The sequence below is a fragment of the Ranitomeya imitator genome, chromosome 9 (genome assembly GCF_032444005.1).
Source record: "Ranitomeya imitator isolate aRanImi1 chromosome 9, aRanImi1.pri, whole genome shotgun sequence".
Taxonomy (NCBI): Eukaryota; Metazoa; Chordata; class Amphibia; order Anura; family Dendrobatidae; genus Ranitomeya; species Ranitomeya imitator.
In genome coordinates, this window is record NC_091290.1 from 26,693,621 (window position 1) to 26,717,030 (window position 23,410).

General features: G+C 46.1%; 1 protein-coding gene across 1 annotated transcript in view; it reads left to right on the top strand.

Moving 5' to 3' along the window:
• The window catches only part of LYVE1 (lymphatic vessel endothelial hyaluronan receptor 1), a 28,412-nt gene extending 14,756 nt beyond the window's left edge, over positions 1 to 13,656 (top strand). Inside the window, exons 2-6 of the mRNA XM_069738881.1 lie at positions 10,166 to 10,337; positions 10,450 to 10,592; positions 12,439 to 12,813; positions 13,002 to 13,080; positions 13,274 to 13,656. Of these exons, the coding sequence (XP_069594982.1) occupies positions 10,166 to 10,337; positions 10,450 to 10,592; positions 12,439 to 12,813; positions 13,002 to 13,080; positions 13,274 to 13,445 (941 nt within the window). The 3' untranslated portion in view covers positions 13,446 to 13,656. The remainder of the gene's footprint in view (positions 1 to 10,165; positions 10,338 to 10,449; positions 10,593 to 12,438; positions 12,814 to 13,001; positions 13,081 to 13,273) is intronic.
• Positions 13,657 to 23,410: the final 9,754 nt, after the last annotated feature.

Consider the following 23,410-nt stretch of genomic DNA (forward strand, 5'->3'; position numbering starts at 1 on the left):
CAGTGGTTGGGTCACGTTGGGGGTTGTAGTCTTCTATGTATAGAGTATGATAGCCATGTACAGTGGTTGGGTCACGTTGGGGGTTGTAGTCTTCTATGTATAGAGGATGATAGTCATATCCAGTGGTTGGGTCACGTTGGGGGTTGTAATCTTCTATGTATAGAGTATGATAGCCATGTACAGTGGTTGGGTCACGTTGGGGGTTGTAGTCTTCTATGTATAGAGGATGATAGTCATATCCAGTGGTTGGGTCACGTTGGAGGTTGTAGTCTTCTATGTATAGAGTATGATAGTCATATACAGTGGTTGGGTCACATTGGGGGTTGTAGTCTTCTATGTATAGAGGATGATAGTCATATCCAGTGGTTGGGTCACGTTGGGGGTTGTAGTCTTCTATGTATAGAGGATGATAGTCATATCCAGTGGTTGGGCCACGTTGGGGGTTGTAGTCTTCTATGTATAGAGGATGATAGTCATATCCAGTGGTTGGGTCACGTTGGAGGTTGTAGTCTTCTATGTATAGAGGATGATAGTCATATCCAGTGGTTGGGTCACGTTGGGGGTTGTAGTCTTCTATGTATAGAGTATGATAGTCATATACAGTGGTTGGGTCACATTGGGGGTTGTAGTGTTCTATGTATAGAGGATGATAGTCATGTCCAGTGGTTGGGTCACGTTGGGGGTTGTAGTCTTCTATGTATAGAGGATGATAGTCATATCCAGTGGTTGGGCCACGTTGGGGGTTGTAGTCTTCTATGTATAGAGGATGATAGTCATGTCCAGTGGTTGGGTCACGTTGGGGGTTGTAGTCTTCTATGTATAGAGGATGATAGTCATATCCAGTGGTTGGGCCACGTTGGGGGTTGTAGTCTTCTATGTATAGAGGATGATAGTCATGTCCAGTGGTTGGGCCACGTTGGGGGTTGTAGTCTTCTATGTATAGAGGATGATAGTCATATCCAGTGGTTGGGTCACGTTGGGGGTTGTAGTCTTCTATGTATAGAGGATGATAGTCATGTCCAGTGGTTGGGTCACGTTGGGGGTTGTAGTCTTCTATGTATAGAGGATGATAGTCATATCCAGTGGTTGGGCCACGTTGGGGGTTGTAGTCTTCTATGTATAGAGGATGATAGTCATGTCCAGTGGTTGGGTCACGTTGGGGGTTGTAGTCTTCTATGTATAGAGGATGATAGTCATATCCAGTGGTTGGGCCACGTTGGGGGTTGTAGTCTTCTATGTATAGAGGATGATAGTCATATCCAGTGGTTGGGTCACTTTGGGGGTTGTAGTCTTCTATGTATAGAGGATGATAGTCATGTACAGTGGTTGGGTCACGTTGGAGGTTGTAGTCTTCTATGTATAGAGGATGATTGTCATATCCAGTGGTTGGGTCACGTTGGGGGTTGTAGTCTTCTATGTATAGAGGATGATAGTCATATCCAGTGGTTGGGCCACGTTGGGGGTTGTAGTCTTCTATGTATAGAGGATGATAGTCATATCCAGTGGTTGGGTCACATTGGGGGTTGTAGTCTTCTATGTATAGAGTATGATAGTCATGTCCAGTGGTTGGGTCACGTTGGGGGTTGTAGTCTTCTATGTATAGAGGATGATAGTCATATCCAGTGGTTGGGCCACGTTGGGGGTTGTAGTCTTCTATGTATAGAGGATGATAGTCATATCCAGTGGTTGGGTCACTTTGGGGGTTGTAGTCTTCTATGTATAGAGGATGATAGTCATGTACAGTGGTTGGGTCACGTTGGGGGTTGTAGTCTTCTATGTATAGAGGATGATAGTCATGTACAGTGGTTGGGTCACGTTGGGGGTTGTATTCTTCTATGTATAGAGGATGATAGTCATGTCCAGTGGTTGGATCACGTTGGGGGTTGTAGTCTTCTATGTATAGAGTATGATAGTCATATACAGTGGTTGGGTCACATTGGGGGTTGTAGTGTTCTATGTATAGAGGATGATAGTCATGTCCAGTGGTTGGGTCACGTTGGGGGTTGTAGTCTTCTATGTATAGAGGATGATAGTCATATCCAGTGGTTGGGCCACGTTGGGGGTTGTAGTCTTCTATGTATAGAGGATGATAGTCATATCCAGTGGTTGGGTCACGTTGGGGGTTGTAGTCTTCTATGTATAGAGGATGATAGTCATGTCCAGTGGTTGGGTCACGTTGGGGGTTGTAGTCTTCTATGTATAGAGGATGATAGTCATATCCAGTGGTTGGGCCACGTTGGGGGTTGTAGTCTTCTATGTATAGAGGATGATAGTCATATCCAGTGGTTGGGTCACGTTGGAGGTTGTAGTCTTCTATGTATAGAGGATGATAGTCATATCCAGTGGTTGGATCACGTTGGAGGTTGTAGTCTTCTATGTATAGAGGATGATAGTCATATCCAGTGGTTGGGTCACGTTGGAGGTTGTAGTCTTCTATGTATAGAGGATGATAGTCATGTCCAGTGGTTGGGCCACGTTGGGGGTTGTAGTCTTCTATGTATAGAGGATGATAGTCATATCCAGTGGTTGGGTCACGTTGGGGGTTGTAGTCTTCTATGTATAGAGGATGATAGTCATGTCCAGTGGTTGGGTCACGTTGGGGGTTGTAGTCTTCTATGTATAGAGGATGATAGTCATATCCAGTGGTTGGGCCACGTTGGGGGTTGTAGTCTTCTATGTATAGAGGATGATAGTCATGTCCAGTGGTTGGGTCACGTTGGGGGTTGTAGTCTTCTATGTATAGAGGATGATAGTCATATCCAGTGGTTGGGCCACGTTGGGGGTTGTAGTCTTCTATGTATAGAGGATGATAGTCATATCCAGTGGTTGGGTCACGTTGGAGGTTGTAGTCTTCTATGTATAGAGGATGATTGTCATATCCAGTGGTTGGGTCACTTTGGGGGTTGTAGTCTTCTATGTATAGAGTATGATAGTCATATCCAGTGGTTGGATCACGTTGGGGGTTGTAGTCTTCTATGTATAGAGGATGATAGTCATGTACAGTGGTTGGGTCACGTTGGGGGTTGTAGTCTTCTATGTATAGAGGATGATAGTCATGTCCAGTGGTTGGGTCACGTTGGGGGTTGTAGTCTTCTATGTATAGAGAATGATAGTCATTTCCAGCGGTTGGGTCACGTTGGGGGTTGTAGTCTTCTATGTATAGAGTATGATAGCCATGTACAGCGGTTGGGTCACGTTGGGGGTTGTAGTCTTCTATGTATAGAGTATGATAGTCATATCCAGTGGTTGGGTCACGTTGGGGGTTGTAGTCTTCTATGTATAGAGGATGATAGTCCTATCCAGTGGTTGGGTCACGTTGGGGGTTGTAGTCTTCTATGTATAGAGGATGATAGTCATGTACAGTGGTTGGGTCACGTTGGGGGTTGTATTCTTCTATGTATAGAGGATGATAGTCATATCCAGTGGTTGGGTCACGTTGGGGGTTGTAGTCTTCTATGTATAGAGAATGATAGTCATGTCCAGTGGTTGGATCACGTTGGGGGTTGTAGTCTTCTATGTATAGAGGATGATAGTCATATCCAGTGGTTGGGTCACGTTGGGGGTTGTAGTCTTCTATGTATAGAGGATGATAGTCCTATCCAGTGGGGTCACGTTGGGAGATGTGGTGTAACCTGTATACATATATTTATGCTCTTCCATGAAAACAATGATCTGCTGCTTGTTACACGTATTCCTGTCTCCATCTTGCACTTTCTGAGTGTATTATTGAGCAGCGATGAATCACGGTGACTTTATGGAGTATTATGTGACACAGAACAACAGAAGATTCTTTAATATAGCGAAGAAAACATCTGATCCTGACTTTCCCGTCTTCCCAGGGATATCAGTGACTGGATTGCTTTTCCTTCCTTTTCCTCAAACTTTTTGGTAACTTTTTGGGCACATTAGTTGGGAGCGTGTTCTCTAGGCTGTCTACTCTAAGGTTACACCACCTATTAGTTGCATTACTTTGTTCCAACAATTTATTCTAGAACCATACTTGTCCATTATGTGTAATAATGAGAAATTAACAGGGAAAAGTATTAAACGCATGAAGAAAGAGAGGATAATCAAGGAGAACATCGAGTCAAAATTGACAATAAAATGTCACCAAAAATGTATTGTTACAATAAAAATAAATAGCATACAGAAACAAATTATATCCAAAGAAATGTGCAACTTATATAATACATGGGTTTTTAATCACAAAGTGATCGAATCCATAGGTGTGGAAATTGGGCCAAAGAAAGGACAGGATCAGCACATGCATGAGGTGCGGTCAGAGGGAAACAACAGGGCATGTAATCTATTGTAATGGACCAAAGGACATTACGTGTGTACAGCTATGTTAACCGTAAAAGACCAATATAACAATCCCTAAGTCTCACTGCTGTACCCGGTATCAATGCATGGAGGTATTAGTAAGAAACCGAGGTAAAGGCAGGACATATCATCAGATAGAGTACCAGCTGGCGGCTTCTTTCCTAAATAGTCCTTGTATAATTTGGAGTTGTGCTTTGGGTCATTGTCCTGCTGTAGGATGAAATTGGCTCCAATCAAGCGCTGTCCACAAGGTATGGCATGGCGTTGCAAAATGGAGTGATAGCCTTCCTTATTCAAAAATCCCTTTTACCTTTTACAAATCTCCCACTTTACCAGCACCAAAGCAACCCCAGACTATCATATTACCTCCACCATGCTTGACAGATGGCGTCTGGCACTCTTCCAGTATCTTTTCAGTTGTTCTGCGTCTCACAAATGTTCTTCTGTGTGATCCAAACACCTCAAACTTGGATTTGTCTGTCCATAACACTTTTTTCCAATCTTCCTCTGTCCAATGTCTGTGTTCTTTTGCCCATATTAATCTTTTCCTTTTATTAGCCAGTCTCAGATATGGCTTTTTCTTTGCCACTATGCCCTGGAGGCCAGCATCCCGGAGTCGCCTCTTCACTGTAGACGTTGACACTGCCAGTTGAGGACCTGTGAGGCATCGATTTCTCAAGCTACAGACTAATGTACTTGTCTTGTTGCTCAGTTGTGCAGCGGGGTCTCCAACTTCTCCTTCTACTCTGGTTAGAGCCTGTTTGTGCTCTCCTCTGAAGGGAGTAGTACACACCGTTGTAGGAAATCTTCAGTTTCTTGGCAATTTCTCACATGGAATAGCTTTCATTTCTAAGAATATGAATAGACTGTCGAATTTCACATGAAAGTTCTTTTTTGCTGGCCATTTTGAGAGTTTAATGGAACCAACAAATGTAATGCTCCAGATTCTCAACTAGATCAAAGGAAGGTCAGGTTTATAGGTACTCTAATCAGCCAAACTGTTTTCAGCTGTGCTAACATAGTTGTACAAGGGTTTTCAAGGGTATTCTAACCATCAATTAGCTTTCTTACACAGTTAGCAAACACAAAGTACCATAAGATCACTATAGAGTGATAGTTGCTGGAAATGGGCCTCTCTACACCTTTGAAGATATTGCATTACAAACCAGAAGTTTGCAGCAAGAATAGTCATGTACCACATTAACAATGTACAGAGTGTATTTCTGAATCATTTAATGTTAGCTTCATTAGAAAAAAATGTGCTTTTCTTTCAAAAATAAGGAAATTTCTAAGTGACCCTAAACTTTGGAACTGTAGTGTATATATATATATATATATATATATATATATATATATATATATATATATATATATATATATATGTATATATATATATATATATATATATATATATATATATATATATATATGTATATATCTTAAATTTCTGGCTGCCAATAGCAGTCTCATTATCATCGCAGGCAGGATTACAGTGGCAGGTTGCGATTCTTGGCAGGGAACAACTCTATATACAGTAGATAACACGGGACCGATACATCATTTACAATAGATGATGTCACAGCTCACGTCCTCCCTCTAGCTGCACAATGATGCTTTCCCAGATTAGAGCTTGCTCAGATAATGTTTCTATTGCAAAAACAGAGTTTGTGACCGTCTATTGCTGCTAATTGTTATCTATCCATCTTCAATGTTGCTACTATGGAAAACAAAAAGGTGGAGGGTAATATTAAGCCTAGCAGCGAGTGTGAAAATTGCAAGTTTATTTTTCTAATATAGATATAAATATGATTTGTGTCATGATTTACACCATAACCATCACCCCTACGTCACGGATCGGGGTGACTTTAGGCCAACAGACGGCTATCACATGTGCAGGGGGGCTTATCTTAGTTATCCCTCCACTGCTACAATGTGATGGAAAAACACACACAAGGCTATTGACCTCTTAGTTTACAGCAGGGGCTTATTTTAATTATCCCACTGCTCTTCAATATTCCACGAACTGCAGGGATTTATGTATATCCCGCTGTACAGTTCTGCTTGAACTTGCAGCTCTCTGGCGTCCCCCTTACCCTCAGGTCAGATTAGGTACTGCACCTAGGGTAGTTAGTCGCCAGAAAGGCTGCCTGCTATGTACTGGCTATTGGGCACGCTGCAGCGAGGCGATATAACTACTCAGGCAGGAACAATAATTATCAATGCCGCCATTGCTACAATGACTCCCAAATACCCAGAACACCTTATGCTGCCACCAGCTTCGTTTAAACAGGTCCAAAGCTAACCCAAAACAGTAGCGTAATTCCCTTCAGAAGACATAGGGTACGTTTTAGAGCAGGAAGAACGAAAACTAGTAATTTATATATTTTATTCCGAAAGAAGGCAGTGTTTATAAAAAGGCATATAAAGATGTTACAATATGAGACAATTGAAAATATGTACAAGGTAATTATAAAATAAAGGGATTAAATGAGAAAAGGTAAAACTCACATGTTCTCAGTTCATTTCAGGCAAAACCATGCTGGTAGGCGGAACCCCAAATGTCCCAGTGCATCAGGAGGTTGGGATAGAAACAGCTCCTCAATTAAAAAACTCAGACTCCCACTGCTGGCTGCCTGGCATAACACTTATAGCTCAGCCTGGTGACATCACTAAAAGGGGTTGGTTTACCCAGGCTGTCCTCTCTCTTCAGACTTACCAAATTTAACTCTAATTCTTATAAGTCTCGTATTTTCGTTCCCATACATATCAGAATCATAACACACCCAGCTTTCTTCTTATTTTACAATTGGCTTTCTAATAAAACCAAATTTGGGCTATTTGGGACGTACAGTTCCAGAGAAATCTATATTTTTTTACCTGGTGGAATTAGAGGCTCGGTCTTACAGTGGCTGATAGATCCGCCGATGGAGGTTAGCAATATATACTTATTATTTTTGTAGCCCAAATCGGTGGCCCAGAATCTTACAAGATTAGGACAAAGAGCCTCATGTTTTGAAAAGAGAGATCAGACCAGTTTCAGCTGGTACCATTGTCTGTGCAGCTATACCGATCGTAAAAATCTCTTTGCTCCCAGAGCTAGAAGCGATAAAACCTTTCCTACACACACATTTCAGGAACACAAAGAGAAGGGGGGTTTTAGCCCACAGCATGGCACTCACAGGCAAGAGAAACTAAAATTTATATTATATATTATCCTCACACCTCCCCCTTCTGGTGTGCGCTACAGAGGCAGGACCGCTCGGTGCTCCTCCATGTGCACCTCAACAGGTTCACCCCGGCAGGACAGTCCATCTGCATTGCCATGCTCCCTGCCCATTTTGTGTTCAATGGTGAAGTCAAACTGCTGAAGGGCAAGGCTCCAGTGTAGCAACCTGCCGTTGGTTCCGCACATGGCGTTTAGCCAGCGCAGAGGGTGATGGTCGGTCAACACAGTGAAGGCACGGCCGTATAAGTAGGGCTGCAAGCGCTGCAGGGCCCAGATTATGGCCAGGCACTCCTTCTCGACAGTGGAGTAGGTGACTTCCCTCGGCAGAAGTTTCCGGCTCAGGTATAACACGGGGTGCTCTTGGTCCTCCAAGTCAACCTGGCTGAGCACAGCACCAAGGCCAAACTCACTGGCGTTGGTCTGCACCAAGAACGGTCGACTGCTGTCGACTGCTTTCAACACAGGGGCGTTACACAGTGCTGTTTTCAACGCCAGGAAGGCCCCCTCACAGCCGTCGGTCCAGTTGACGATGTGGGGTAGCTTCTTCCTGGTGAGGTTCATCAAGGGTTTTGCCAGGCTACTATAGTGCTGTACGAAGCGCCTATAGTACCCTGCAGTGCCCAGGAAGGACATCACCTGTTTCTTGGTCCTGGGGGTGGGCCAGTTCACGATCGCTCCCACCTTCTCAGGCTCTGGCTTTAGGGTGCCACCACCTACACGTTGCCCCAGCTAGTGGACCTCACTCATGCCCATCTGGCACTTTCCCGGCTCGATAGTCAGTCCAGCTCGGTGAATTCGCCTGAGCACCTCCTCGAGATGCTGCAGGTGTTCCTCCCAGGAGGAACTGAAGATGGCAATGTCATCCAAGTACGCCACTGCGTACATCTCCAGTCCCTGAGGCAGGAGGTTAACCATGGACTCGTACAGTCCAAAGGGTGTGATAAAGGCGGACAGCTCCTGCGCCTCGGGGCTCAGGGGAATCTGCCAGTATCCTCGACTCAGATCCATTATGGTTAGGCAATCTGCGCCAGCTAACCTCTCAAGCAGCTCGTCGATTCGCGGCATTTGGTGCGCATCAGAGGCTGTGATGGCGTTGAGCCCCCTGTAGTCAACGCAGAATCGGGCTGTCCGATCCTTCTTGGGCACGAGAACTACAGGAGAGGCCCACGCACTTTTTGACCATCGAATCACCCCCAGCTGTAACATGTCATCGATCTCCTGGCGCATAACCTGCTGCACCTGGTCGGAGATTCGATAGGGTGTTCGCCGTAGTGGGGCATGATTCCCGGTGTCCACCTCATGGACTGCTAACTCAGTCCTTCCAGGTCGGTTGGAGAACACGGCCTGGAAGGGTTCCAGCTTGGTCCACAACTGCGACCGCTGGGGTTCGGTTAGTGAGACGCTCACCTCCACATCCTCGATGGACCCACCGGCCTTGGCTTGGGCCAGCATGTCCAGTAGGGTGTCTTCCTCCCCGTCTTCGGGCAAGCTGCAGACCGGTAGGACGAAAGGTTCACGTTTATGATGAGCCTTCATCATGTTGACGTGAAAGGCCTTTCGCCTACCCTGAGCGTGGTCAAGCGTGACCACGTAGGTGACCGGGTTGAGCTGTTGGTGGACGACGTACGGGCCCTCCCAGGCTGCCTGGAGCTTATCCTTTGGCACGGGGACCAGCACCCACACCTTTTCACCCACGTGGTAGGTCCTCTCCCGGGCGTTCTGGTCGTACCAGTGCTTCTGATAAGCCTGAGCCTGCGTAATGTTGTCATGCACCAACTGCGTCAAGGTCTGCATCTGGTCACGGAAGCGCATGACATACTCCACTATGGACACTTCAGAAGGGTTCAGCTCCTCTTCCCAGGATTCCCTTACCAACCCAAGGGGTCCCCTGATTCTCCTGCCTTACAGGAGCTCGAAGGGGGAGAACCCCGTCGAGGCCTGCAGAACCTCTCGGTAAGCAGAAAAAAAAAAATTTATATTAATGTAAAAAAATATATTTTAACAAAAAAAACGATTTAAAAAAAAAAGGTAAATTTCTGATGACTCTTTCCTTTTAAATTACTTTGAGCGTCTTAATTTAAGCTTGGGAGGGAAATGCCGAGCAGAATTTCTCAAAATCTCTGCTTTCTGTCAGTGAATGAGAACAATCTTTATATTCAGATGTAAAAAAAAAAAACATCCAGACCTAAAACTTCTCAGAAATTTATATTTTTTTAATATATATTTGTAATCCAGTCTGGACAACAAAACATCTGCAAAAATCTCACTTGTCAGCTGCAGGTTTGTCACAGTGTATCAGTGCAGGTAAAACATACCAGTCAGACTGTTTATGTTACAGATTACATAGGACTGGATACAACTGTAACAAACTCTCAGCTGTGAGAAGTATATGATCACAATGAGTATAAACAAGATTTTTTTTTGCAATTCACTGACAGCAAGCAGACATGTAGAAATTTGAGAAGAACATAAAATTAGCAAATTTTAGATTTACCCGCAATACGGTCCCTTTAAGAAAGATAAAATCTTTGCACCCTTTGTCCGACACAACCCCAGCGATCGCTTTTAACCCCTTTACACCCCATAAACCTTTATCCATTGTTGCGTCCGTTTCAGATCTCACGCAATCAAAATGCAGACTAGCCGGCGTAGTACTGGTGGAGAATCAAGACCGGTCACAGAAATTCAACTACACAATGGCGGAAAGTGCGTGCCAGGAGCTGGGCTTACAGCTGGCTAGTAAGGCTCAGGTGGAGAAGGCCAAGGGATATGGATATGAGACGTGCAGGTAAGTCTTCCCGTTATGTAATATTCTGTATCTCTTTTGCCCTCTTAGATGAATAGAATGCAATAAAACTGCAGTGAAGACACACATAATCACTTATCTCTGTTCTTTGCAGCTATGGTTGGGTATCGGAACAAGTTGGGGTGATTCCGAGGATCCAAAACAACGAAAACTGCGGCAGGAACAAAACTGGGGTCCTCACCTGGAAGGTTGATCTCAACAAAATGTTCTTCAGCGCCTACTGTTTCAATGCGTCTGGTGAGTGAACATGACTACTATAAAAAAAGGTGTCTCATTAACAAGGTGCCATACCGGAAACATCTCATGATGGGTAAAACCAGTGAGCTGTCTCAAGACCTTCACAACCTTATTGTTGCAAAACATACTGATGGCATTGGTTACATAAGAATTTCTAAACTACTGAAAGTTCCAGTTATTACTGTCGGGGCGATAATCTGGAAGTGGAAAGAACATAATTTCACCCTAAAAATTTCTCCCCACAAGATTTCAGACAGAGGGGTGAAAAGAATTATCACAGAAAGCAATAAGCAATGCACTCAACCTCTATGTCCTGTATGCAGGCAGGATTACTAAAGTGGACAGAGCGTGGATTGGGTAGGGCCAAGGCCAAAGCATTCCTGAAAGCTTCAGACAGAACTTATGGCCACCGCTGCCTGTTACCTTTGCTTCTCTGATGTCTGACTGCTGGCTGCATATGGCCCTATGGCCAAATGGTGACATCTCTGAAGGTGGCCCAAAACAATGAGAACTTAAGGATCATTACTGAGGACGGTGACCACCATTGGTTTATAACCCTTTGGGCATCGCCTTATGGCGCCAAATGTGCCTAAAGACAAACCCACAGAGTTGGCCACATGGGCAATTTGGCCACCAGCCTTGATAATGGCTATAGTATAGCGGTATGCCCACCTACGCAGATGATAATACATGGGGGTTGCATCATCAGATTGGCTTAAGGGTTGTCCAGTGAGAACAATCTATCACCAATCCACATCACAGGTTATTGATATGGGGGTCCAATCTTCGGGGGCTCACAGCGATCAGCAGAATAAAGCGTCAGTGCGCATGCTCGACCACCGCCGCTCCCGTCATTCCCTACGGGGCTTCCAAGTGCAGCTTTATCCGGCAGCCCCATAGAGAATGAATGGAGTAGGGGGTTGGGCGTGCAACCTGCCGCTCAGGGGATGAAAATCCCATCTTCTGCCGATCAGTGCAGGTCTCAGAGGTCGGACCCCCCCGCGCGATCAGTAAGCTATCACCTATTCCGATGATAGATGATGACTTGTTTTCACTGGACAACCCCTTAATTAAACATAAAAGATATGTTGCAAAATTCAGCCTAAATATTGGAAGGGTTCTCCATAATGGAGGCATCTACGTCACTGGGGTCACTGAAGAAGGGGGGTTGGTGTGACATAGAGAGGAAACCGACTATGGTCCTGACCCCAATATTGCCAAAGCTTGTGGGATGGTCGACCCTCTTGCTCCATTTTTGACTTTTGCTATGGAAGATTTTCTTATATGGGAACATTCACAGTTCTCTACCTTAATTTATTGATTATGGGCCAAATCTCCAGTCAGTGTTTTATCCACCCAGACACACTAGGAAAATGATCGTTCAGCAGACTGCTCCAGTATCTTTCCAGACTCCCCCGATACACAGTAACGCACGGCTCATCTATGAGAGAGTCAGAATTATCTCCGTCCTAAACAAAAGGAGCGGCCATTGAAATTCAACTGGGGGGATTCTTCTGATGATGTCGGGGGAGAGTCCGGAGGCCCTTGTTCACTTTAGATGATGGGGCGAAACAGGTGGGTTTAGCCAACCCTTATCCAATGTGCATGGGGGGTCTTAAGGTAGGATTATGGCTGAAATAAAGGTAGAGAAGGGCTTACATATATTTATTTAAAGAGAATCTATAACCAGGTTTTTTGAGGCAACATAGTGTAGGGGCAGAGACCCTGATTCCAGCAATGTGTCACTTTTTGGGCAAGGGGTCCCTAATATCAGTGTGTGGGGGGGGAGGAAGGTGACTACTTACTTTCCTCCCTTTCCGCTGAATCCTCCCATCATGTATTTCAGACATCCGGATCAATTCCTGTAAGCCCGGGCTCATGGTTACACAACCACCTTCGAGCAGTGCAGCAGTGCCAACATCCGGATCGACCATGGCATCGACCAGCGCAAAAACAGAGACTCAGACGGAGCCAAGAGAGACGTCTACGCCGCCCGTGTGGACCACGTGGAAAGCCTCGACCACGTGGAAAGCCTCGACCACGTGGAAAGCCTCGACCACGTGGAAAGCCTCGACCACGTCGTTGCACACAACATTAGTGACCACAGTGAAGCCGGTGCAGTCCACCACCGCACTACAGACAACGCCAACGCCGGACACCATACCACCCACGAAACAGGAGAACCAGATGGCCCAAAAAAGTGAGAGAGTCGTATTTGGAGGTAAAAACGCAAACTTTTCACTATGTTAATGTGTAAAAACAGGTGAATGTCTGCGATTAGAAAGTTCTGACCGATTTGATTTCTTCCCATAAGAGCGATCTGCTTGTCTATGTTTTGTTTGCAGTTTTACCCTGTGGGTGTCTGACAAGTTTGGCAAAGGATTTACAAGCTATTTCTATTGTCCACAGGATTACCTACGACACTGCTCGTACTGGCGCTGCTGTTTTTTATAGCGGCCGTGATCCTCGCCATTTGCTATATTAAAAAGTAAGTTTAACCATATTCTACAAAACTACAAGCAAGGCAGTATAATATCAGACCGGTGGGGGTCCGCCACCCGCCACCCCCCAATGTTCAGCTGTTGCAGGACCACCGGCTGCCAACTCTACACACCGCATAGTGGCCGTTCTTGGTTCTGCACCCCAGATCACACTTCATTCATGTTTGACTCTTTCTACAGATACAAAACGCATTTACTCTTTACCAAGAAGAAGAAGGAAAAAGAGTTGGTTGAAGCCAAAGTGTTCAAAGACGTGTCGGGTGCCGAAAACACGAAAGAACAATATACGAACGGAAAAGAGGCGGAGTGCCTACAGAATCCTACAGGAAACTCTATAGAGGCGGAGGTGTAATATCGGCCGTGGGCTGGCTGCAGAGATAAACTGCTTATTGACTGGGCACAGTGCCCGGTGTGTGACCGACAGGGGCTGGCGAGTACAACACGGAAAAAAACGATTTCTAACGCTCCAGTGATTAGATTTATGTGCCTGAACCAGCACATTAAAGGAGACTAGGGGATGGGTGGATGAGCTCACCCCACGCTAAATAAATTATTTTATAACTAATGAAAGCGTCCGGCCCTGGATTATACCGCCATCATTGCTCCTCGGATGTCACTTCGTCTTACCAGGACAAATCCTTGATGGAAATGATGGGCAGCGACCTAGTCCGGCTCACACAGCTGATTGATCTGTTACAATGGGTCAATCCTCTGTGAGCTAAACACAACACTACAGTCACAAGTCCACCTCCTGTCCTGGACTCCAGCTGAGAATTCTTACACAGATACAGTGTCACAAACCTCCGCAGCTGTGTGAGCACCACTACGTCTGTATGGGGCTTCATGGTCGGTGTAAAGTTATTGTAACAAGTGTGTGTATATATATACAGTGGGGCAAAAAAGTATTTAGTCAGTCAGCAATAGTGCAAGTTCCACCACTTAAAAAGATGAGAGGCGTCTGTAATTTACATCATAGGTAGACCTCAACTATGGGAGACAAACTGAGAAAAAAAAATCCAGAAAATCACATTGTCTGTTTTTTTATCATTTTATTTGCATATTATGGTGGAAAATAAGTATTTGGTCAGAAACAAACAATCAAGATTTCTGGCTCTCACAGACCTGTAACTTCTTCTTTAAGAGTCTCCTCTTTCCTCCACTCATTACCTGTAGTAATGGCACCTGTTTAAACTTGTTATCAGTATAAAAAGACACCTGTGCACACCCTCAAACAGTCTGACTCCAAACTCCACTATGGGGAAGACCAAAGAGCTGTCAAAGGACACCAGAAACAAAATTGTAGCCCTGCACCAGGCTGGGAAGACTGAATCTGCAATAGCCAACCAGCTTGGAGTGAAGAAATCAACAGTGGGAGCAATAATTAGAAAATGGAAGACATACAAGACCACTGATAATCTCCCTCGATCTGGGGCTCCACGCAAAATCCCACCCTGTGGGGTCAGAATGATCACAAGAACGGTGAGCAAAAATCCCAGAACCACGCGGGGGGACCTAGTGAATGAACTGCAGAGAGCTGGGACCAATGTAACAAGGCCTACCATAAGTAACACACTACGCCACCATGGACTCAGATCCTGCAGTGCCAGACGTGTCCCACTGCTTAAGCCAGTACATGTCCGGGCCCGTCTGAAGTTTGCTAGAGAGCATTTGGATGATCCAGAGGAGTTTTGGGAGAATGTCCTATGGTCTGATGAAACCAAACTGGAACTGTTTGGTAGAAACACAACTTGTCATGTTTGGAGGAAAAAGAATACTGAGTTGCATCCATCAAACACCATACCTACTGTAAAGCATGGTGGTGGAAACATCATGCTTTGGGGCTGTTTCTCTGCAAAGGGGCCAGGACGACTGATCCGGGTACATGAAAGAATGAATGGGGCCATGTATCGTGAGATTTTGAGTGCAAACCTCCTTCCATCAGCAAGGGCATTGAAGATGAAACGTGGCTGGGTCTTTCAACATGACAATGATCCAAAGCACACCGCCAGGGCAACGAAGGAGTGGCTTCGTAAGAAGCATTTCAAGGTCCTGGAGTGGCCTAGCCAGTCTCCAGATCTCAACCCTATAGAAAACCTTTGGAGGGAGTTGAAAGTCCGTGTTGCCAAGCGAAAAGCCAAAAACATCACTGCGCTAGAGGAGATCTGCATGGAGGAATGGGCCAACATACCAACAACAGTGTGTGGCAACCTTGTGAAGACTTACAGAAAACGTTTGACCTCTGTCATTGCCAACAAAGGATATATTACAAAGTATTGAGATGAAATTTTGTTTCTGACCAAATACTTATTTTCCACCATAATATGCAAATAAAATGTTAAAAAAACAGACAATGTGATTTTCTGGATTTTTTTTTCTCAGTTTGTCTCCCATAGTTGAGGTCTACCTATGATGTAAATTACAGACGCCTCTCATCTTTTTAAGTGGTGGAACTTGCACTATTGCTGACTGACTAAATACTTTTTTGCCCCACTGTATATATATATTATGGGGGAAAGAAATAAGACATTGCAAGACCCTCCCCTGAGTATCCTCTACTCTTCTATCCATTTCGGGCTCCTCTGTCCTCTCTCCTCTCCAAGCTGTTCTGTCCTCAGGTCCTAGGTCCTCCCAGGCTCCTCTATCCCATCTCAGCTCCTCTGTCCTCTCCCGACTCCTCTGTCCTTTCCCAGCTCCTCTGTCGTCTCCAGGTTCCTCTATCCCTTCTCAGCTTCTCTGTCCTGTCCCAGATCCTCTGTCCTCTCCCAGCTCCTCTGTCCTCTCCCAGCTCCTCAGTCCTCTCCCGGCTCCTCAGTCCTCTCCCGGCTCCTCAGTCCTCTCCCAGCTCCTCTGTCCTCTCCCGGCTTCTCAGTCCTCTCCTGGCTCCTCTAACCCTTCTCTGCTCCTCTTTCCTGTCCCAGCTCCTCTGTCCTCTCCCGGCTCCTCTGTCCTCTCCCGACTCCTCCAACCCTTCTCAGCTCCTCTGTCCTTTCCCAGCTCCTCTGTCCTCTCCAGGTTCCTCTATCCCTTCTCAGCTTCTCTGTCCTGTCCCAGATCCTCTGTCCTCTCCCAGCTCCTCTGTCCTCTCCCAGCTCCTCAGTCCTCTCCCGGCTCCTCAGTCCTCTCCCGGCTCCTCAGTCCTCTCCCAGCTCCTCTGTCCTCTCCCGACTCCTCCAACCCTTCTCAGCTCCTCTGTCCTTTCCCAGCTCCTCTGTCCTCTCCTGGCTCCTCTGCCCTCTACAGGTTCCTCTATCCCTTCTCATCTTCTCTGTCCTGTCCCAGCTCCTCTGTCCTGTCCCGGCTCCTCTGTACTCTCCCAGATCCTCTGTACTCTCCCAGATCCTCTGTCATCTCCCGGCTCCTCTGTCCTCTCCAGACTCCTCTAACCCTTCTCAGCTCCTCTGTCCTGTCCCAGCTCCTCTGTCCTCTCCCGGCTCCTTTGTCCTCTCCCGCCTCCTCCATCCTCTCCTGGCTCCTCTATCCCTTCTCAGCTCCTATGTTCTTTCCTGGCTCTTCTGTCCTTTCCCAGCTCCTCTGTCCTCTCCCGGCTCCTCTGTCCTCTCCAGGTTCCTCTATCCCTTCTCATCTTCTCAGTCCTGTCCCAGATCCTCTGTCCTCTCCCAGCTCTTCTGTCCTCTCCCGGCTTCTCTGTCCTCTCCAGACTCCTCTAACCCTTCTCAGCTTCTCTGTCCTTTCCCAGCTCCTCTGTCCTCTCCTGGCTCCTCTGTCCTCTCCAGGTTCCTCTATCCCTTCTCAGCTTCTCTGTCCTGTCCCAGATCCTCTGTCCTCTCCCAGATCCTCTGTACTCTCCCAGCTCCTCTGTACTCTCCCAGATCCTCTGTCCTCTCTCAGCTTCTCTGTCCTCTCCCAGCTCCTCTGTCCTCTCCCGGCTCCTCTGTCTTCTAAAGACTCCTCTAACCCTTCTCAGCTCCTCTGTCCTGCCCCAGCTCCTCTGTCCTCTCCCGACTCCTTTGTCCTCTCCCAGCTCCTCCGTCCTCTCCTGGCTCCTCTATCCCTTGTCAGCTCCTCTGTTCTCTCCTGGCTCCTCTGTCCTTTCCCAGCTCCTCTGTCCTCTCCAGACTCCTCTAACCCTTCTCAGCTCCTCTGTCCTGTCCCGGCTCCTCTGTCCTCTCCCGACTCCTTTGTCCTCTCCCAGCTCCTCCGTCCTCTCCTGGCTCCTCTATCCCTTGTCAGCTCCTCTGTTCTCTCCTGGCTCCTCTGTCCTTTCCCAGCTCCTCTGTCCTCTCCAGACTCCTCTAACCCTTCTCAGCTCCTCTGTCCTGTCCCGGCTCCTCTGTCCTCTCCCGACTCCTTTGTCCTCTCCCAGCTCCTCCGTCCTCTCCTGGCTCCTCTATCCCTTGTCAGCTCCTCTGTTCTCTCCTGGCTCCTCTATCCCTTCTCAGCTCCTCTATCCTCTTTAAGACCCTCTGTTCTTTTCTAACCTCCTGTGTCCCCACCAACTGGAGGCCCCCAACTGGACGACTATGTCGTGTGTTTGGGGGCCTCCCGACCCCTATGACAGATGATGTTGGGGAGATTAGGAGCGGATGTTGCTGATATATGTAAAACAGCACAATGAGATAGCCACTGCCTTTCCTACCTTCTACCTGATTGTCTTAGTTAGAAATATAATTAACCTGTTTATTTATATTTTCCTGTTCCTTTAATAAATCCTCTTTTAATGATACATTACATACTGTTGGTAATTATTAACTGATAAACACCCAAAACAAAGTTGTTTCTACATCCCCCTAGGTTCTTCTGGCTCCCCTATACTCCTCGACTCCCCCCCCCCCCCAAAAACACATATAACACTTTTATTTTGTTTACACCTGGTTGCCTAGGATACCGACCACCACTGCAGTCTAGCTTGTAAGCACTGCACTGAAACTAGCCGAGATTAGAAGATAACAGCGCGATCCTGGACGACTTAAAAACAGCAGTTCAATAGAAGAGGGCTTGTAAGCACTGCGCATGTTCTGCTGTTTAGCAGCGGTGGTCTGTCTCCAAGACAACGAGCTGTAAACAAACAGAAAGAAAAAAACAATATCTCAACAACGGCTGATCATTTTGACAAGCAGTAAATTGCAAAATTACTCATATTTATAAGAAATACCCATCTATGTATAGAGTGAAAAAGTTACATAAGGTAATGAATCAGTAATGAACCTACGAAGTGTTAGAGGGTGAGCACTGAGTAGGAAAAAAATTTCAAATAATGTAGATATATTGCAATATCTCCATCTACAAATCTGAGCCAATGAGGAGATCCATGAAATATGATCCAAAGTGAAAAACTGCTGGAGAAACTGGATGAGCAAGGTTCAGCTCAGATAAAAAAGTGCTGAGTGTCAGCACTTCTAACTGCACCGGAAGTGTTGTCACAGGGACACAGATAATGATAAGCTCCAGGTCTGCAAAGGACTAGCTATTAAAATGGATTTGGTAATTACTGTACATTATTATGAAGGGGTGTCCGACTTCTTAGACCCCCACCCATTCTAAGAATGAAGGGACACGGCTCTGAAGAAGCGCTGGGCCCCGTTTACAGATTTTCCCTGCACAACGGGGGTCCATGCGCTGTATGATACGTATGTGTGAGATATACTGCCATGGTTAATTATTTGTATTTTTAAGTCACTTTTCTTTTTTTTTTGTCTTGCATTCGTTGGCTTTTTTTTGCGCCAAATTCTTAAAACGGTGCACGAAGATCATGACTTTTGTGCCAGGCCAGAAAGCATCCCTTTGACCACAAAATGTCGCAAAAAAATGGAGCAAAAAAAGAAGAAAATAATTATTAATCAGATGAAAACATTTGGAAACACTAAAGTCCGTCCAACAATGGTGAACTGAAAATAAACAAAGACGAAAGCAAAAAAAAAGGTGAAAAAAAAGGCGCAAACGAAAAGACAAATATGGGGCAAAGAAAAAGTAGGTGAACCTAGACAAAAAAAAGTGTAAAAAAATGATGAATGGGCGCCAGCACATTGCGGACTTTCTATGAGCGGTCTGATCTCGCCCTGCACGATCCCCAGGAGACATCGTTGATTTCACTGTTATTTGTGGTGACAACAGGGGAAATCATCAGTATTAATGGAGGTACAGGAAGGTCAGGAAGGGAGAAAACAGAATCCGGCATCCAGTGCAAAACACACCCATGTTCCTCCTGTAGGGAAAGCTGAGAAAAGTGCGACCAGTATCGTTCCCAGCCCATAATCTATGATGGGGGAACAAACCCTTAAAAGGTGGTCTCCATGTTTGCATACTTCATCTCTGGGTGTGCTCTGTAATTAATAGATTATTTCTATATAATGCATGAAAGTAGACGCAAAGTTTGGAATAAAGTGCATTTGCGCAAAACAAAGTTGCAAAATTTTATATTCAAGGACCTTGATAAATAAAAAAAGAGTCTCGAAGCGCTCGAAGTCTTGGTTACAAATCTTCTACCGTTTTTCGTATGCAGCTCCTTTGCTTCTCTCACCAACAGAATGTAGGGGACAGACAGTTGTAGCTTCAGACTACACAGAGGTTGTTTGTAGTCTGTTACCATGGAGACGCATAGGTTTGCAAAGCAGCTGTATGCACAAATCAATGGGAAATTTCTAATCAAGACCTCTTTACAAAATTGCTTACATTTTCTGTTTACATGTATGGGAACAATAATAATAATAATAATAAAAAAGATGGCTGCGACATAAAACTGGAAAATCCCTTGAAATGATTGATCTATATGAGGACAGAGGGTCCAGGGAACTTTGCAGCGTCTTCTGCGCTTCCCATACGTTGTTCTCCATTCACACTTTGCAGGTCATCGGCTCATGATTCGCGCATTTTGCAGGGGAACAGATGTCTGTCGACCTTTGGTGAATATCTCCGACATCTACAGGAAATCTGCAGTTTTCAGAACAGGAAAAAGCAAATTACACCTATAGCAACAACAGAGGGGTAAATAGATTCCCCCTCACCACGGCGGCTCCATTATGTACAGAGAGAGAAATTATAATATGGGGTGACCCCAGAAAGGCAGGCGGAGTGCTGCGTACAGACCCCATAGCTCCGAGGTGACGCATCATAATCGCATCATTTACTATGGGGGGAGCGGATCTTATGGCTTATAATAAACACCTCGGATGCTGAAATAAAGGATTTTACCAAAGTGAATCTGCAAATGGATGAGTGCAGCATCTGGGGGAGGGGGGGGGGGAGCTCCAGTGCCAGCCAAATGCCCCCATAACAATGCCAGATAATGTACCCCCATAATAATGACAACCACAAATACAGTGCCAGTCACCATGGTCCGCTATACTACTATTGATAAATACCCCATAACAGTGCCAATCATTGTGCCCCCATAATAGTGACAGCCACAAATACAGTGCCAGTCAGCATGGTCCTCTATACTACTATTGATAAATACCCCATAACAGTGCCAGTCATTGTACCCCCATAATAATGACAACCACAAATACAGTGCCAGTCACCATGGTCCTCTATCTTACTATTGATAAATACCCCATAACAGTGCCAGTCATTGTACCCCCATAATAATGACAGCCACAAATACAGTGCCAGTCACCATGGTCCGCTATACTACTATTGATAAATACCCCATAACAGTGCCAATCATTGTGCCCCCATAATAGTGACAGCCACAAATACAGTGCCAGTCAGCATGGTCCTCTATCTTACTATTGATAAATACCCCATAACAGTGCCAGTCATTGTACCCCCATAATAATGACAGCCACAAATACAGTGCCAGTCACCATGGTCCGCTATACTACTATTGATAAATACCCCATAACAGTGCCAATCATTGTGCCCCCATAATAGTGACAGCCACAAATACAGTGCCAGTCAGCATGGTCCTCTATACTACTATTGATAAATACCCCATTACAGTGCCAGTCATCATACTCCCATAATAATGACAGCCACAAATACAGTGCCAGCCACCAGAGTCCGCTATACTACTATTGATAAATACCACATAGCAGTGCCAGTCAATATACCCCCATAATAATGACAGCGACAAACACAGAGCCAGTCACCATGGTCCTCTAATACCCCATAACAGTGCCAACTACTAAATCCCTCCTAAAATTGCCAATCACAAATATAGTGCCAGTCACTATGGTCCTCTATACAACTAGACACTGATTTCCCCATAACAGTACCAGTTATTATACCCCCATTATAATGCCATCCACAAATATAGTGCCAGTCACCATGTTCCACTATACTCATAGACATGAATGCCCCCTCAATGCAGCTAGCTCCCATTGCCCCATATAGCACTATACTCCATAACAGCGCCAGCATCTTGGCCTCCATAATATTGCCAAACACAAATACCTTCCATACTGTGCCATCACCATGGTCCACTATACAGCCAGCCACAAATAACACTGCCAACTACTATACTATAATATTTCCAACCACAAATACATTGCCAATTTGCCAGTCACCAGGGTCTTCTATAATGCTAGCCACAAACACTGACAGTGCCGACTACTATGCCCAAATCATAATGCCAATATCTGAGAAACAGTGTCAGTCACAATGGCACCATATACTGTCAGTCATGAATACCCCATAGTGCCAGCTTCCATGGCACCATAATATTGCCATCCACAAGTACTACGGTGCTGTTTACTGCTTGTCACAGATACCCTCCATAACAGTGCCAGCTACTATGCCCAAATGACATTGCCCACCAGATATACAGTGTCAGATACTATATACTGCCAGTCACAAATACTCTTATACCAGTGCCAGCTATAATGTTCAAAAATATTGCCTATCACAAATAACCCATATACAGTGCCAGTCACAAATACCGCCATAACAGTGTCAGCAAGGACGCCCATGATACAGTGCCAACCACAATGCCAGTCGTACTGTGCCTACTACAAAGAATGTGGATGGGCTCCAAATGGAGAGCTATGAGAGATCACGGTGGTCCATGGTAGATAGGGCCAGATAAAGGGGAGGGTAAATTAACATAAACTGGAGTAATTGTAAAATCAAGCAGCAGACGAGAATAAAGTTGGTCCATGAGGGCCGAAGTGTGCAGGGGTTGGCATACGCATCAACAATCCCGATTTTGACGCAACAAACCAACCGGCCAATCACTAACTGGGTGGGGTTTATGCAAAGCTACCTAAAATTGTCCAGTGTCTTTTTGGGGGTGTCTTGAATGGTCCCAGATGGGCTTAAATGTCCCAATTTGTGGCAATGAAATGTTGGTAAGTGCGGGATGGGGTGTATAAAGGATGTGCTAGACGAGAGGTGTTTGCTGTGTATTGCGTAATCACTAATCTCCAGCCACAGGCTGCCATAACATTATCATTATCACCGTGACCTCACTATTGGGATGTGGTGGGGACGAGGCCTCGGTGGGACCCCCGGCTGCCATAACATTATCATTATCACCGTGACCTCACTATTGGGTTGTGGTGGGGACGAGGCATAACATTATCATTAGCATCGTGACCTCACTATTGGGATGTGGTGGGGACGAGGCCTCGGTGGGACCCCCGGCTGCCATAACATTATCATTAGCATCGTGACCTCACTATTGGGTTGTGGTGGGGACGAGGCATCGGTGGGACCCCCGGCTGCCATAACATTATCATTAGCATCGTGACCTCACTATTGGGTTGTGGTGGGGACGAGGCATCGGTGGGACCCCCGGGTGCCATAACATTATGATTAGCACAGTGACCTCACTATTAGGTTGTGGTGGGGACGAGTCCTCGGTGGGACCCCCGGCTGCCATAACATTATGATTAGCACAGTGACCTCACTATTGGGTTGTGGTGGGGACGAGGCCTCGGTGGGACCCCCGGCTGCCATAACATTATGATTAGCACAGTGACCTCACTATTGGGTTGTGGTGGGGACGAGGCCTCGGTGGGACCCCCGGCTGCCATAACATTATGATTAGCACCGTGACCTCACTATTGGGTTGTGGTGGGGACGAGGCCTCGGTGGGACCCCCGGCTGCCATAACATTATCATTAGCATCGTGACTTCACTATTGGGTTGTGGTGGGGACGAGGCCTCGGAGGGACCCCCGGCTGCCAAAACATTATGATTAGCACCGTGACCTCACTGTTTGGTTGTGGTGGGGACGAGGCCTCGGTGGGACCCCCGGCTGCCATAACATTATGATTAGCACCGTGACCTCACTGTTGGGTTGTGGTGGGGACGAGGCCTCAGTGGGACCCCCGGCTGCCATAACATTATCATTAGCACCGTGACCTCACTATTGGGTTGTGGTGGGGACGAGGCCTCGGTGGGACCCCCGGCTGCCAT